The 18,229-nt window shown below is 37.4% G+C and overlaps 1 protein-coding gene across 1 annotated transcript in view; it reads right to left on the bottom strand.

Moving 5' to 3' along the window:
- NEK5 (NIMA related kinase 5) overlaps nt 1-18,229 on the bottom strand; it is a 61,115-nt gene that overhangs the window by 2,123 nt on the left and 40,763 nt on the right. The window contains exons 19-21 of the mRNA XM_039236077.1: nt 14,509-14,638; nt 12,830-12,967; nt 6,456-6,564 (exon numbers count right to left, since the gene is read on the bottom strand). Coding sequence (XP_039092008.1) covers nt 6,456-6,564; nt 12,830-12,967; nt 14,509-14,638 — 377 coding nt within the window. The remainder of the gene's footprint in view (nt 1-6,455; nt 6,565-12,829; nt 12,968-14,508; nt 14,639-18,229) is intronic.

Below are 18,229 nucleotides of genomic sequence, written 5' to 3' on the forward strand. Positions count from 1 at the left end.
CTAATTCAGCTATTTGCTGTGGATTCTAATTTTAGTTGTGAACTCATCTTCAGCAGCGCCTGAGTGAGAAAGTTTGATGTAGCCTGGATTGAGGTTATATCCCTCCAGGTTATATTTATTTCTTGTAGAGATCCCAGAGTATTATGATCCCTTACTGTTAATTTTAAAGTTGATTTCTCAATATACGTATTTCCAGACCATCCAAGTATTATAAATTCAAACGCTAAACCCAAGTGAAGGTAAATCCATGCTTATAAATTTCTCAGGAAGAACTCTTCTCCCAGAGATTTGGCCAAGGCTGACAAGCCATGTTACTGAGATTTTTTTTTCTAGACCACCCTTGCAATGAAGTGTAGCTCTTCAAGGGCTCCAGTGAACAAGAATGGAGGGGAACCCATTGAAGAGAGTAAAACATGCTAGATACACAGGAGGGGCACAAAGAAAGGGAAGAAAGAAAATTTTAAAAACAAAACATGAAACTTTTAAAACAAAATGAGTCTGTAAACTAAAATTCCAAAACACATTAATAAATCTAATGGTAAGAAACATAGGCAAGAAATTTTATTTAAAGTTGGGGCAGGCATTAAGTCCAGATTTATTACTTTTATGGAGGATTTTTATAATGCTCTGAAAGTAAGTATGCTGAAAAAGATGAAGCATAGCATCCATTTTAAAATGTTTTTAAATTAGGGGCAATAATTATGCAATAATGAAACAATAATATATAAATATACAAACAATTATAAATCTTAGACAGGAGATATATAAACATTTAAGTTAAGAACTTAATAGATGATGGGACACCTGGATGGCTTAGTTGGTTAAGCGTCCAACTCTTGGTTTCAGCTCAGGTCATGATCTCATGGTTCATGCATCGGGCTCTGTGCCAATAGTCTGGAGCCTGCTTTGGATTCTCTCTCTCCCTCTCTCCCTGCCCCTCCCCTGCTCATGCTCTCCCTCTCACCCTCTCTCTCAAAATAAATAAGTAAACTAAAAAAACCTTAATATATAATACCCAGATAGGTTTGAAAATAGTATTCAAGAATTCACCCAGCATGGAAAAAAGAAATGAATAAAAAATATGAAAGTACAATTAGATGTTACTGGAGACAGACTGAGAAGCTCCAGAACATCTCTGTTTGGAGGACCAAAATGGAGGGAATAAGAAAAACATTTGGAAAAGTAATAAGTAAAAGTGTTCCAGAGCTAAAGACAGTCCTAGGTCCTCACAAGAAGTGAGCCAAGCAGGAGAAAAGAGAATTCCAGACCCAGACATAAAACAGTGAAACATAAGAACACAAAGATAAAAAGAAAATTCTGAACATGCTGGGGAGAAAGTTAGCATATCTATAAAGGAAAAACAATCAGCACACTTCTCATCAATAGTAATAAAGATTAGGAGAAAAATCATTGTCAGCCTAAAGTTGTATACCCAGCTAAATTATAAATAAAGCAATAAAACAATTTTGGATATGCAAACATATCCAAAATTTACCACCCACTGACCTATCTTAAAGAATTATTAGAGAATATACATCATCAAGAAGAAAATTGAAATTGGAAGAAAAGCACAGACTAGAAAAAACCATGGGAAGTTCAAAGATTGATAAACTATAATGGCAAATTGAGTTAGGTTTGAGAATAAAATACGTATATTTCATCAAAAAAAGATAAAATTGGAATATGTGATTTGATGTCTCAGACTTGGAATGTCCCAAACCTTAGGAAAAAAAAAAAAGTGTAGGGGTTGGGGGGCAGGCAGTAAAGATGGTGAAAACATGAGGGTTCATTATGCTGTTCTCTGTACTTTTACTATGAAGTTTTCTACAATTAAAACATGTTTTTTAAGTAAAATTATAACTCTTGATAACAATATTAGAGTGGAAAGGTTTTAGTGGTTAAATGTGTTCATCATGTTTGGGAAGAAAAAAAAGATCACTGAACAACTTCTGAATTTGTTAGACAAATCTGTAGGAAGTACATAAAAGCTAGCTACTAAAAGAATAGAAATATAATCTGTATCTTCAAAACTAGTATAGAGAAAATAGGAGTAATATAGAAAAGTTTGTGATTGTGACATAAGGGGAGGAGAAGGAAATGCCAAATGGTAACAAACAAAACACAAAATCAAGCTTAAAACATAAGAGTGGACCCCAAATATGTTAATAATTCTAATGAGTTTTATTATATTAAACTAATTAAGAAACAGAGGTTATTACATGACAAGAAGCATTATCAACCAGCTACATGCATTTTATAAGAAACATTTTATATTACGAAACCATACAGAAATGATGAAAATAAAAGAATAAAAAAATACATGTCAGAAAAAATACTCAAAAATTAAATAAAATAACTTAAAAGTTGGAATAGCAGTGTCAGTATCTCACAAAATAGAATTTAAGGCAAACAGCTTTAACAGGGACAAAAATTACATAATGTAAAAAAGGGGAGATAGTCTATCAAACTGATATAACAATCATAAATTAGAACACGGCTTCTACATATTTAAAGTACGTTGAAAGGAGATAGAAATATGAGGAGAAATGATCAAAGCCACCACACAGCTTAAGATTTTAATGTACTTCTATTCAGAAGTGATAAAGGGGAAATAAAGACCATAGAGTAGTTTTTTAAAAAATGTTTTAAGTTTGATAATTATATAGAACATATGTTTGCACGTATAGGAGGATTAGGAGGAACTTAACGGAGGACCACGGGGGAGAAGAAGGGGGAAATAGTGGGGGAAAGGGAGAGAGGCAAACCATGAGAGACTCTTGAATGCTGAGAACAAACTGAGGACTGATGGGCGTGGGGGGAGAGGGGGGAGATGGGTGGGGGGGCACTTGTGGGGATGAGCACTGGGTGTTGTATGGAGACCAACTTGACAATAAACTATTTGTAAAAAAAAAAAAAAAAAAAAAAAAAAAAAGAACATATGTACCCCCAGAATAGTAAGAAGAATATGCATTTTTTTCAAGTACATGTGTAACAGTCATAAAATTAAAACTATACTGAATAGCAAAGGAAATCCCAATAAACTTTTCCAAATTACTAAAACTCAGATGATGTTCTCTGTCCAAAATGCAAATAAATTGGAAATTCTGATTTTAGAAAGTGATTTAAAAATGCACTAGTCAGAAACTTCAGGGGCACCTGGGTGGCTCAGTCAGTTAAGCATCTGGCTTCAGCTCAGGTCATGATCTCGCAGCTCCTGAGTTCAGGCCCTGCATCTCACTCTATGCTGATGACTCAGATTTGTCTCCCTCTCTTTCTGCCCCTTCCCCTTTTATGCTCTGTCTGTTTCTCAAAAATAAATAAATAAATATTAAAAAATTAAAAACAAAAATTTTCAAACCTGATTCATACCATAATAAGAAACCCAGACAGAAATATTGGCAAAATATATCTCTCTCAAAGAACTGGTAGCAAGGCTGTGTGAATAATGCCTGTAACTCAGAGACTACAAAGACACCACACATACCCATTAGATTGGTTAAATTTTTATTTTATTTTTTATTGGTTTATTTATTTATTTATTTGAGAAAGACAGAGACAGTGTGAGGGAGGGAGGGGTAGAGATAGGGAGAGAGAAAATCCCAAGCAGGCTCCACACTGCCAATGAAGGGCCGGAAACCATAAAACCACAAGATCATGACCTGACCTGAAAACAAGAGTCGGATGCTTAACTGACTGAGCCACCCAGGAGCCCCAAGATTGGTTAAATTTTTAAAAATTGATCATACCTACGTTTGGTAAAGATGTAGAGCAACTAGAAATCTCATACACTGTTCAACAGGGGGATATAAAATGGCTTTGTTCCAAAGCTAACAACCACTTTGGAAAATAGTTTGGCAGTTTTTTTAAAAAGTTTAATATTCACCTACCATACAACTCAGTCATGTCCACACAAAGATGTGTACAAAAATATTCATAGCCCTTTTATTTATAATGCCCCAAACTAGAAACAATCAAACATTGATTGTTAGGTGAATGTATTACCAAATTGTGGTATTTCTACATGATGGAATAGTACCTAGCAATAAAAAGGAATGGCTAATTGATACATATGTCAATGTGGATGAATCTCAAAATCATTCTCAAACGGGAGGGTTTCCAAGAAGCTTAAGGGTGTTGTCCCTCAGAATCTAAGCAAAAGCTCAAGACAGAGAAGCACTTACGTCAAAAAGATTTGTGGATCTGGTTTTTGTCTAATGAAGTGAATCCCAGTAAGATTTGCAGAAACCTACAAGATTTTTGAAAAAAATATATATGCAGAAACATAGCCAGGTTGAACCAAAAGGGACACAGACAATCCTAATTGAAACGAGGTGGCTGGACTCCAAGATTCTACTGGCAGGAAGCAAGCCGAGAAAATTCTCTCCTCCCTTCCTTCCTGCCCTCCTTTACTTGCTAGACAGGTTGATTCTAATGTTCATATGGAAAAATAAACAAGCAAAATTAGATAGAAAAATACTGAAAACAGAAAAGTATTTAAGAGAACTAGCCTTCCAAAATAATAATTCATATTATAAACAATGTGTTTATAATATAATAATTAGACTAGCAAGAATAAGATTTGGATGGAAGCACATACAAAAATGTAGCATATCAGAGAAGTGGCATTTCAAATTGGTAGCAAAAATAAAGATTTTCAATAAATGGCGTTGGACTAAGGAGTTATTTGGAAAAAAAGTCAAGTTGGAGCCACACTTTGCAGTGTAATATGAATGCAATTCAAGAGGATTAAAATATTTAACTAAATAGAAAATGAGATCATAAAATTACTTTAAAAATCCTGGTATCATTTCTTATGAAATAATTGATAAACCTAATTAGATAAAAATAAGAAATTTCTACATGGCATGAGCCACTATAAATAAAATAAGGCAAACAAAAAACAAGAGAAAATATTCTAGAGTCATAGATAAAACATTAATCTCCTTAAAATACAAAAGGTTCCCCAAATCAATACAATGTTAATAGCCTACTTTTTTAAATGCCTAAGGCTATGAATAATTGTCCCCAGTGAGGAAAAAAAGATGGTTCTTAAACATTTGGAAAAGACAGCCTTACTCAGAAAAGAAATGTTAATTAAACATGACCTGAAATGTCATTTTTTAACCTATCAGTTGTGCAATGGTCCGTAGGTTTGGCAACACACTGAACAAAAAAATGTGCAAGGTCACAGGCACTTTCGTACTCTGTCAGTGGAAGCGTTCATAGGTGTTGACCTCTGTGAAGGGCAATTTGACAATATCCAATTACAAATGTACAAATAGTATGTACATTACTGTTTGTACATTATGATACCTATTCAAGCTACAGTGTTAAGTGATAAAAGGAAATTGCAGGAAAGCATGTACACTATGAAACTTTCTATAAAAAGAAAAAGGAGGGGCGCCTGGGTGGCTTAGTCGGTTAAGCGTCCGACTTTCGCTTAGGTCATGATCTCGCGGTTCGTGGGTTCGAGCCCCGCGTCGGGCTCTGTGCTGACTGCCAGCTCAGAGCCTGGAGCCTGTTTCAGTCTGTGACTCCCTCTCTCTCTGACCCTTCCCTGCACACGCTGTCTCTCTCTCTCTCCTAGAAATAAATAAAAATATATAAAAAAAAAAAAAGAAAAAGAAAAAGGATACACACATACACAAGATATAAATATTGGCTTACAGTTTAATGGAATACTATGGCAAAGTTTAACCTCTGAATTTGAAGTCATGTGAATATATTACCTATTTAAAAAGCACATTATAAAATTTTTAAAATTCAAAAGACTCCAAGGTTTAGAACTAATAAGAGAGTTCTGTAAGGTTACAAAATACAGCATCAATAGTGTTCTATACACTAGCGGTAGCCAAGCTGAAACACAGTAAAAGAAAAATGACCCCCTTAATAATGACAGCAGCAACAACAAAAACCATAGGTGGTACCTATATATCGTGAATAAAACCACAAAAATGTTGAAGGATATTTTAAGGAAAGACATAAAGAGACACAGAGCTATACTATATTCATGGATGTTCAGATTTATGATCATAAAGATGTCAAATCCTATAAATTAATCAACAAATGTAATGTCATTCTCATCAAAATCCCAACAAAGCTTCTCATGACACTTTACAAGAAAAATGCAAAGATGTATGTGTTAAGTACAGAGGAACAATAGCTAAAATAGCTTTGAAGAAAAAGAAACAGAGATTAGAAAAAGGTATTGAACTAGCCCTACCACATACTGAGAGATATGGTAAATGCACAGTAATTTAAGACAGAATATCACTCCTGCAGAGACAGGAAAACGATGCCACTAGAAAAGAACAGAGAGCCTGGAAACAAACCCACATGTGTAGTAAAACTTGGTCTCCTTAGCTAGGTCTCTGAGGCTATTGTTCAAGTCTCAACAACAGCATTTTCACTTTCTACCAGCACTTCACTCGGGCACCTGGATAGGACCCACTTACGTATCATCATCATCCGATCTTGGTTGTTCCTCATCTGCTTCAATGCCAGGGGCCATTTCCACATTTCCCTCATCTTCTCTAGGAAGCCATTGTTTCAATGTTCCCACTGCTAAAGAAATAAGAGAGATTAAAGCATCCCAGCCTATATACCTGATGAGGGGTGTACCCAAATTCTGCACTGAATATCAACCATAAAGGTAAAACCTTTTAACCATTTCCATTAAATCGGAGACTATGACAGGTATGACAACTGACATCTCAATCACCACACGTTGCATGAAGGTGGAAGGCAACACAAGAAAAAGAAGTGAGAGGAATCAGGATCAGAGACGAAGAGACAAGGGGCACCTGCGTGACTCAGTCAGATGAGCGTCCAGCTCCTGATTTTGGCTCAGGTTGCGATCCCACAGTTGTGGGGTCCAGCCCCGTGTCCAGCTCTGCCCTGATAGCTCAGAGCCTGCATGGGATTCTCTCTCTCCCTCTCTCTCTGCCCCTCCCCCCTCCTCTCTCAAAATAAATAAATAAACTTAAGAAAAGAGAGAGAAATGAAAAGGCAAAATACTCCCACTTTGGGGATAGATGCTTTGATTGTATAGAAAATTTAAGAAAATCTTCTGTTGTAAAAACTTGAGATTTGCCAACCTTATTGGACCATGCTATTCTTCACTGTTTCAGTAAACTGAGTATACAACATGGAGTGAGGCTTAATCATTAACATCTGCAGTGGAAACCCAAAGCACTCACCCACATTTTTGGGAGTGGGGGTGAGGACGTGGATTTATTGTGGTTATTTAAAATGTGTTCTTTTTCTCTTGGGAAAAAGACCAGACTGAAGATAGTATTTCCTTTCTTTATAGAAAGCATCCCTCAACAACTCTAAGATTCCACTGATTATGAGACATATTATTATTTTACACACCAAAAGCAAAGACAATGTTCCTGATGAAATGACAAAATGTTTTATTAGCCCTTGGAGTTTATATTTTATAAATATAAACTATTACAGAACTTTTAGTCCTTTCTAAGCATACATTTTTAATCAGCCCTGTATATCCATAAAAAGGAAAATATCAGTTAAACAAATTGAATAACACATAATTAAAATTCCTCACATTCAGAATATTACTCCTCTGAATTATTTTTTTATATTATCAATCACAATTTTTGGATCCTGATTCAGAGATACCATAATAAAATGATTTATGAGACAATTAAGATATTCTGAATATCTTAAAACTCATTAATGTTTTTTAAATTATAAGAAGTACAAAACATAAATTTACCCTCTTAACAAATTGTAAGCGTACAGTACTGTTAACTATATGCACACTACCGTATAAGAAATTTCTAGAACGTTTTCATTTTGCATGACTGAAATTCTAAATAAGTCTCCATTCTCCCTCCCCTGGAAAGCACCATTCCACTTTGTTTCTAAGAGTTTGATTTCTCTAAATACCTCCTACAAGTGGGCTCATTCAGTGTTTATCTTTTTGTGTCCGGCTTATTTCACTTAGCATAATGTCCTCAAGTTTCACCCATGTTGTAGCATATGACACGATTTCTTTCTTTTTCATGGATGAATAATATTCTGTGATATGAATACACCCCATTCTCCTTATCCATTCATCCCCTGATGGACATTCAGGTTGCTCCCACATCTTGACTATCGTGAATACTGCTATGATGAACATGGATGTGCAAAAATATCTCTTTGTTTCTTTTGGACAGATACCCAGAAGTGGAGTTGCTGCATTATATGGAAGATCTAGTTTAAATTTTTTTAGGAACCTCCATATGCTTTCTATTACGGCTGTACTATTTTACAGTCTCACCAACAGTGCATAAGGGTTTGAATTCTTTCACATCCTCATCAACACTTATTTTCTGTTTGTTTTGCTAGCGGCCATCCTAATAGATGTGAAGTGATATCCCTGAACTTATTTGAATTTCCCTGATGATGAGTGATGTTGAGCATCTTTTCATATGCTTATCATTGATGTCTAGGTTTTTTTTCCTACAAAACCTCAACCTTGGTGCAATCAAGAGCAATGCTGAGACAGATTTTTTTAAAATCAAAAAAAAAAAAAAAAAGAGAGAGTTTACAAAAAAATTAAAAATGCTGGCTTCCTAACTTGGCATTAACACTATGTAACGCTGGCGTCCTTCTGACTCCCACTTTGGGAATTTTGTTATACATGTCTACATTAGTTAGCTTTTCCAGAATAAACCACTTAGTGGTTTAAAACTATAAGCATTTAGTTGGGTCACTATTCTGCTGTTAGGCAGCTTGGACCAGGCTTCGCTGGCTGGCTCTTCTGGTCTCGGTTGAGCCCACTCCCGCTGGAGGCCGGCTGGCCTACTGCGGCCTCTCCTGGGTGGCTTGTCTCTCTTTTCCACATGGTCCCTTTCTTTTCCAGCAGGCCAACTGGAGGCAGCTGAGAGACAGACGGGGCTCCAAAAAAAAAAAAAAAAGGGGAGCAGTTCCCTGAACACTCAGATTCAGCACAGCGCCACTTCTATTCCATCTTACCTGCCTCAGCAAATTACAGAGGCCGGTTGAGATTTAAGGGGAAAGGAAAAAAAGCCATTTAATGATGGAGAAGCTGCAAAGTCATATTGAAAAGGGCATGGATACAAGGAAGAGGGAAGGACTATGCTCATTTTGGGAACCTACGGCGACCTACCTCTCCCACATGTGCTCTGCAACCTTCTGGTTCCTGGGAGTCTAAACAGTGTTTCACATTAGTCTCCAGGGGTAAATCCCTGCCCACGGCTAACAAGTGGGAGAAGAAATCGTAACTTTTCTCCAAGGGTGAAACTAAAAACAAAGCGTGGCCTTTTTTTTTTCTTTTTGGTAAGCTATTCATGTACATACCTACAAGTAAAAGTTTCACCACACTGTAATTAAATATTTACCTATTTTTAATCAATGTGTTTCATCCCAAATCATAGCTTCTGTTGTTTCCTAAAGTGCATTATGAAATGAATGAACTGATTGGTACATCTCATCTATGGGGTTGTCTGGCTGATTACTGGCAGTCTGAATATTCCACTTGGTATGGGATTCATAGTTTTTGGTTTCCTGTTTCAGGAAGACAGTTTTAGCAGGCTTTTATTTTTTCTTTAACAAGAGAGAAGAAAGAATGAATATAGCTAACTATAGAAATGTAAATCAGCTGTTATCAGGATGTGCAACTATGATGTTACCAAGGCAACTATGTGGCCTGGAAATTTATACAAGAAACATGGAGGTTACCTTCCCACCAAGGATCCCCTTGGAGTGGTTAAACTATAAACAAAATTACTGACCTGAATTAATTATGCACAAGTAAAAAAAAAAAAAGTACTTGTCCTCATCTAAAGAGTGGAGCTTTTATTAGTAAGAGTCATTGAAAAGGATTTTTATAAAAATCTTGCTTTCTTAAACTTAAAATGAGGATAAATTAAACATGTAGTTGATAAAGTTTCATTTTTTTTTAATGGAATGCAGGGCTAGAAGCATGAAAACAATTTATTTTTAAGAAGTGGGAAGTTTAAGTTAAATACTGACGAAGGGTATATGAAAAATGCTTAAATGTATGACCAACAGCTGATCTTTACCAGCCTTTATAAACTGTGACTATTATACTGCAATCAAAGTTAGTAAAATTTACATACACACACAGAAAGTCTTCATGAAGATTCTATACAGCCGTAAGAATTATTTTTCACATTGTAATTTTCCTATCCAACTTGATGGCCATACAAATATTGGTGATTACATGCCCTTGCATAAAGTTGTACTAAAAATGTGCTGTGGTTTTATGTTCATTCATAAAGACGACAGCCACCTACTAAGTTCTAGGAACTAGGGATAGAGAGACAAAGCAGGGTGGTCATCAAGACAAAGCTCTCGTAAGCTTATGGTCTAGTGAGGAAGATGGTAAGACTAAGAAATTAAAGTGAACTTTAGTTTTATGATCAGAGAATTATTGTGTCTTGTGGGGTATTAAGCAGGGAAGCCAAACCTAGAAGCGTGCAAGGGAAACCTGCCTAGATGTTTTCTTAATCATTTAAAGCAGTGGGTCCCCAGCAGTGGGACCCGGGTTTTTCACAGCAAACATAAAAATGCAAATAAATTCATGACTGCATCGTTTTATGACGTGAATTTAAATGATAAATATACTGATGAAAGGTCAATATTGCATGCATTTAACAAATAATTTGAGCGTGAATGAATTTAAGTGTCAGACTGAATGAATATGAAATTGTCAGAAGCAGCTAAGGGAAAAGGCAGGGAAACAACAGACAAACTTGAGGACTTACTAGAACTTTTTGGACTAAAGAGAAGCTTATTAACATAGTTACAGAGCCTTCCACTCCCTCATGCAAAAGAGCACTTAAGATTCGACTTTATTGCAGACCCCTTTACAAAAAGCCCCGTTGGGTACTATCGGGAAAAGCAGGGGAGAGAGGGGGAACCACCTATGAAACATACAGAAGCTGTAGGAGGTTCATCAGAGGGAAATCCTACAGGAGGCATTATTCTGGCCAGAGAGGCAGGCATTCTAAACCAAGGCGGGGGGCAGGGCGGGGGGGGGGATATATGATGCTGGAGAAATGCAAGCAAACTTGGCACGATCTAAGGTGCTTAGAGGCCACAAAGAGACTGGATTTTATTCTGGGGGTAAGAGGGAATCTTGTACCGGATTTTAAGCTGAAAAGAGATTTGGTCTTTTTTTAGGAGGAGGATTATTTGGCAGGAGTGCAAGAGGTTGAGCTGAAGGAAGAAAAGATGACTAGGGACAGGAAGTCAAGAGGCCACCAGCCACCAGCAGTCAGAGGCAGAGCACAGCTGGGCAGGGAGGGGTGTCAGCACTCTGAGCAGACTGCAAAAGAAAACATCTGCACTCTGCTTTGAATGCACCTGTGGAGGCAAATTCCTATTTCCAACCCCACTTGATAGATCAATTGTTCATACGTGCCCAATGGAAAGCCATCCATGCAAAATTACAGGAAGTTCATTAATTAATTAATTAATTTGGTATGACAGACCAAAGGAAGAGTTTTATATGATTCTCTCCAAGAATCACAGGAGCAAATGCAGGAAGAGGCATCTTAGCCACCAAGTATGTCCCCACCTCAGTGTCTTGAAAGAGGAACACCATCCTTCCTACCTGGCCTGGGGACCCAGCCCTTGGCTTCCAGGCCAAACCAGATCAGCCCAAAGTTTCCTCCTTACTGCCTTCAGTCCCATCCTTAGGGACAGTGCTTTTACCCCAGCACAGAAGGGAAAGGAACAAACAAACAGGCAATTACATTGCTTTTAATTTGAAGGTACTGGAAAGGGAGTCTTGAAGGCAGTTTCTCCCTTTCTCCCTCCCTTTCCTCTTAAGTTTTAAGCAACAGTGTGTTGTGTCAACTGCTAGAAGTAGTTTAAGATCGAAGGATTTCGAAGGACTTTGTACACTCAGGGACTCTGGTCCCCTCTACTGCTCCTAGATTTTAGTCAACCCAGTTTTCTCAGGGCCCGACACAGACTTGTGTATCTGTATGTCCTTCCCACCTGATACCTTCGTTCTTCTGTACATTCTTGAAGTCTCATCTTTCACAAAGATTTCACAAAGTCTGTGAAGTTTAGGCTTTATAAACTGGCAGACTCACTCTTGGGTAGGAAGGTACGTATCTTAACATTATTCTCAAGGTTGCACATATTTTTGTATCACTCTTTATGTATTTATCAGCCTCTGTTCTATCTAGTTTGTTTCTATGCCTCCTTCATGCCTCGATCTCATGTCCCTGAAACACAGGGACCCTAACCTCGCACCTGTGCTGATGCACCTGCCTGCCTGTGGAGACCTTCTGTGTAGCAGTGCACACCTGAGCAAAGACCAAATCCCCCAGTGATACGAATCGCCTCAAATTTTTGAAAATGACAGCTGGCTTCCCATAAAGTAAACACAAACATAATCTTGCTAAAAATCAGAGGCAAAAAAACCCAAATCCTCCCCAAAGCCAAGAAATTATATTATGATGTATTTTCATTCCTATCAGAAAATAATTTGAGTCTGTTGAATAGCTGTCATAATAAACTGGCAGGTAGAGCTAAGCAATACCAGCTCATCATCTACAAAGCCACTTGCCCCACTTACTTATTTTCACCAGTTGTCAACAGATCACATTAATGAAAGTTACCCCACTCTTCTCGGAAGCTCAAATCTTTCGTTAGCAGCAGTTGAAACAGGCTTGGACACAGCAAATCAGCTTCTGAAAAGGCTGAGACCTTTACAGTTCTCTCTCTGGGCTGAAGGTATTTTTATCCCCTTTCTGCATTTGCAAGTCTCTGACAAAGTTCCTCAGGGGACTGGTTATGTTTTTAAAAATAAACTGCATACCCAGTTCTCCTTCGTTGGCAGAAAATGAGCTACTTGTTAGACGTGCTGCAGCCAAAGCATTCATTAAAGCTCCTGGCACTTCGTGCCGCCACTGTTTCCTATTTTCTGGAACGCCTCCGGTCACAATCCCTTGGCCACCTGAAGAGGAAACTGTGTTACTGAAAATAAAAACGCTTCTTCATTTGAGTTCTTATAAAATCACAGACTGTTAGAAGGTGACCTATTCCCACCCCTCATGTTACCAGCAAGAAAACGGAGGTACAGAAAAAGTTAGTGACTTATGACCCACAGCTGATGGATAAGAGAGTCACTATTTTTGCTTTGTAAACTAGCCACACGGGTGTATAAATTTCTGTTCTACTTGCTTATTTTAAATGAGGTTTTCCTTCTTATTGTCTCATTGGCCTCAGACAGATGAAATCGCAACCCTCTCTTGCAAGTTTGAGGACTTCAGTGTTTTGTAATGTTATAAATGTAAGTCAGTTCACACATTTATAAATGTCTGTGATATAGTTACATGTTTCAACTTAAAAAATGGGTAGGGGGCACCTGGGTGGCTCAGTCAGTTGAGCGTCCGACTTGGCTCAGGTCATGATCTCACGGTTCATGGGTTCGAGCCCCGCGTCGGGCTCTGTGCTGACAGCCAGCTCAGAGCCTGGAGCCTGCTTCAGATTCTGTGTCTCCCTCTCTCTCTGACCCCCCCTGCTCACACTGTCTCTCTCTCTCTCTCTCTCTCAGAAATAAATTCAAAAAATATTTTTAAAAAAACGGGTATAAAGTTTAGCTCTCTTCCAACTCTTATCAAGAGGAACATAGGAAATAAATAATAAAAATCTTCACCACCTGTAAAAATAACACCCAGAATTTGCTGTGAACGTCTCCTATGGAGAGACTATGATGGAAGCTCAAATGTAAATGAAGGAATTTAGGTTGGAAATATTGTCATATTCTAAACTCTCCTAACATTTAAATAGTACACTGGCTTACAGAGCAACTTTATATGTATTTTTGTACTGCTAACGCTAAACTTGGTGGGATAGCTATCATCTTAATTCAGATTTTGTTGTTGTTATTATTATTATTATTATTATTATTATTATTATTGAAAAAGACACGCCTCCAAGAAATTCCAAGGAAGTAACGGGCCTAGCATTGAAGGCAAGTCAAGCCACCTGTCCTTCCTTGGACAATCTCCCTCCCCACAAGGAAAGTGGGATTCTGGGTCTTTCCTCCTTTCTCTTCTCACGAACTGAAGTCATCAGTTGTCTAGCATAATTAGCAGGCAAGTTTCTCAGGAAGTGGGGGAGATACCAGAATAATGTCTTTGAAAGATATTTGATACCAAATGTACGGGGCATCTGGGTGGCTTAGTCGGTTAAGCGTCCGACTTTCGCTTAGGTCATGATCTCACGGTTCGTGGGTTCCAGCCCCGCGTCGGGCTCTGTGCTGACTGCCAGCTCGGAGCCTGGAGCCTATTTCAGAGTCTGTATCTCCCTCTCTCTCTGACCCTCCCCTGCTCACCCTGTCTCTCTCTCTCTCCTAGAAATAAATAAAAATATTTAAAAAAAAAAAGAAAGAAAGATATTTGATACCAAATGTATAGGAATTGCTCAAGCTGAGCCCCTGCAACAGAGCTGCATCTGAGGCTTTGTCTCCCCCTACTGGCAACTTACGCTGACTGACGGTAGATGGCCCCTCCCGCAGAGTGAAACGGGTGGAGATAATGTCCCCCGCTGCCATCATCTCCAGGAGAGTCTGAGGAGCTCGCGCATCCCACTGTCTCCTGTTCTCTGCAGCAGCACCAGTATCCTGAATGAACAACTCTGGGTGTGAGAAAATGACTCATTAAAAAGCAGCCAAAGTGCACTGAGTGTACCAAACTCAAACTGTTTTTGGTACACTCAAAAACAGAGAGATTACCACCTCATTCTAATACAGATTGTTAGTCTGAAATCTTGTGCCCAACCTCCCCCAGATTCCTATGTGGAAACCTAATGCCCAAAGTGATGATATTGGGAAGTGGGTTTGGGGGGGGGAGGAGTGTGATGAGGTCATGAGGGTGGAGACCTCATGAATGGGATTAGTGCTCTTATAAAAGAGACTCCGCAGAGCTCTTCACCCTTTCTGCTAAGTGAGGACATGGTGAAAACATGGCGATGGCCCTCACCAAACACCAACTCTGTCAGCACCAAGATCTGGGACTTTCCAGCTTCCAGAACTGTGAGAAATAAATGTTTGTTGTTTATAAGCCACCGAATTAATGGCATTTTTTATAGCAGCCCAAACAGATTAAGACATAGATATAACTTGCAAGACTGAAATTTTAAATGGGCTTCAAAGCTGCTTCATTTTTATTAGTAATATTTGATTGACTAGCCAATATATCTAAATGTTAGTAAATATTAGTGACAAGAATGGACAAATTCCTCCTTGGGGCACTTATGAGCATTTTACTTCAGTTTCCATGGAATTGGAATCAGTTCCATTATCTTAATTTAAAAATCTTTTTATTTATTACTATGTTTCATTATAGGAAATCTGAAAAACAGAGAAGTAGAAGAAAATAAAAGTTACCCATAATCTCACCACCTAGAGACTATTAAAAACTTAAAAATTTCCCCTTGAATATAGTTTGTGTTTTGAAACAAAAATGGGCCTCACACTGTGCATATTAACTTGCTCTTTTCAATGAGCAACATATCTTACACTCAGTTTATTAGCTACTCTTCTATGTGACCATTTTAAAGCAAATATGCTATTCTGTTTCCCGGATGTATTAGAATGTCTTTATAGCTGGATGTTTACTTTGCTAGAATTTTTTTTCACTATTATAAATAATACTATAATGAGATCATTGTAGCTAAGTGTTTGTCAACTTTCATGATTATTTACCTTAGATAAACTATAGAAGATCACAGTTCTAGGAGCTAGATTATTTGCTTTACCAAAGCTTTTCACTGCTAATGTGGAATCTATTACTAATTTGCTCATGATTGCTTTCCGTGTATTTTGAATAGTTAGTTCTTCCCTATCCAAAAAGAAAAACACCTGTACTTTTCTTTTTGTTGTCGTTGTTGTTAAGTTCTGGTTAGTTAATATACAATATAATATTAGTTTCAGGTATACAATATAGTGCTTCAACACTTCCATACATCACCCTGAGCTCCTCACAGCAAGTGCACTCCTTAATCCCTATCACCTATTTAACCCTTCCCCCACCCCCCTCCTCTCTGGTAACCATCAGTTTGTTCTCTATAGTTAAGAGTCTGTTTTTTGGTTTGCCTCTCCCTCCCTCTCTCTATTTTCCCAGTGCTCATTTGTTTCTTAAATTACACATATGAGTGAAATTATAGAATATTTGTCTTTCTCTGACTTATTTCACTTAGCATAATACTCTCTAGCTCCATCCATGTTGTTGCAAATGGCAAGATTTCATTCTTTTTGATGGCTGAGTAATATTCCATGGTGTGTGTGTGTGTGTGTGTGTGTGTGTGTGTGTGTGTGTGTGTGTATCACATCTTCTTTATTCATCAGTTGATGGACACTAGGGCTGTTTCCATAGTTTTGCTGTTATACAAAATGCTACTATAAATATTGGGGTTCATGTCTCTCTTTGAATTAGTATTTTTATATTCTTTGGGTAAATACCTAGTAGTGTAATTGGTGGGTCATAGGATAGTTCTATTTTTCATTTTTTGAGGAAACTCCATACTCTTTTCCAGAATGGCTGCACCAGTTTGCATTCCCACCAACAGTGCAAGATGGTTCCCCTTTCTCTCATCCTCGCCAGCATCTGTTGTTTCTTGTGTTGTTGATTTCAGCCATTCTGACAGGTGTGAGGTGACATCTCATTATCGTTTTGGTTTGCATTTCCCTGATGATCAGTGATGTTGAGCATCTTTGTTGGACATCTGTCTGTCTTCTTTGGGAAAATGTCTATTCATGTCTTCTGCCATTTTTTAATTGGATTATTCATTTTTGGGGTGTTGAGTTTTTTAAGTTCTTTGTATATTTCAGATACTATGTGCAAGTGACTTACCCTTTATCAGGTAGGTCATTTGAAAATATCTTCTCTATTCCATAGGTTTCCTTTTAGTTTCAATTGTTCTTTTACTTCATTTTCTAACATAGATCTTCATTTTTTACATATAAACTCTTTGGTTTTTAAAATTTTTATTCTTATTTTGTTTTGTCATTATATGTATTATATAGGGTCTGATTTCACAATGTTCTCCAAAATTTTTAACTAATTGGCCTAGTAACATTTATTTGATTGGGCCTTTTTTTCCCACTGACTTGTGATGTAACTTTCAGCATAGGCTAAGTTATTATCCATACTCAGATTTGTTTCTAAACTATTTCTTCTTTTCACTGTTTTATCTATTCTGATGCTAGTATCATACTGTTTCAATGACTATAACTTATAGAATATATTTTGACATTTGAAAGCATATGTGCCTCTTCACTGCTCTTCTTTTCTAAATTTCTCTACTTAAGAATCTCCAACCTCCTCCAAACTGCCAAGATGTTCTCGTCTTTTTGTGGTTTCGATTGAAACTGACAAAATTCCATATATTTATTTAGAAAAAATATTTTTAATATATAATAATGTTATTTCTCCCCATTTATTCAAGTGATCTCTAACTACCTCAGTAAGGTTTTATAATGTTCTTCACATGCTCTGCACAATCCTTATAAAGTTTATTCCTAAATTATATATGTACACACACACACACACACACACACTTGCTGTTGTAACTGGAAATGAGATCTGAAAACTAATTGAGAAAAATACTTGCAATACATATTAAAGGTAAAGCTTTAACTTAAAGAGTCTTATAAAGGGAAAAATAAATGCCATTTTCAGTGGATAAATGAATGAAAGATGAGAGCACATAATTCACAAGAGAAATATGGATGATCAAAACATATGGAAAACATGTTTCGATCTGAATTATAATTACAGGAATGAAGAGAAGTTTAAAGACCATTTTCTGTATCCAACTGAAATCTTTTTAATCTAAAAAACAAAAAAACAAAAAAGGCAGATTCGTCTTTTGAGACCTACAACTTATAGTCTCTTCTTCTTAGAAAACTTACACAATGCAAAGAATAACCTTGGAATCTGTCCCTTTCTCTGCAACTTTCACTCAGGCCACTAAGGGCTCCTGATGGCCACGCTTGTAGGCTCTTATTCAACCCACCTCACTTGGTCTTTCCGATTGATGCTTCCAACCCTGCACCTCCTTCCAGAACTTTCTCTCCTCCTTCGGCTTCACTCTCTCTGGGTTTTCTCCAAAACTTGTCTAAACATTGCTAGGGTCTGTCCTAAGCTCCATTTCCTCCTGACTCTAGTCCCTCTAAGTATTTTCGACCATCGCTAAGGTGATTATAATACCA

This window comes from Hyaena hyaena, unplaced genomic scaffold (genome assembly GCF_003009895.1).
Source record: "Hyaena hyaena isolate Hyena2069 unplaced genomic scaffold, ASM300989v1 scaffold_106, whole genome shotgun sequence".
NCBI classification, from domain to species: Eukaryota; Metazoa; Chordata; class Mammalia; order Carnivora; family Hyaenidae; genus Hyaena; species Hyaena hyaena.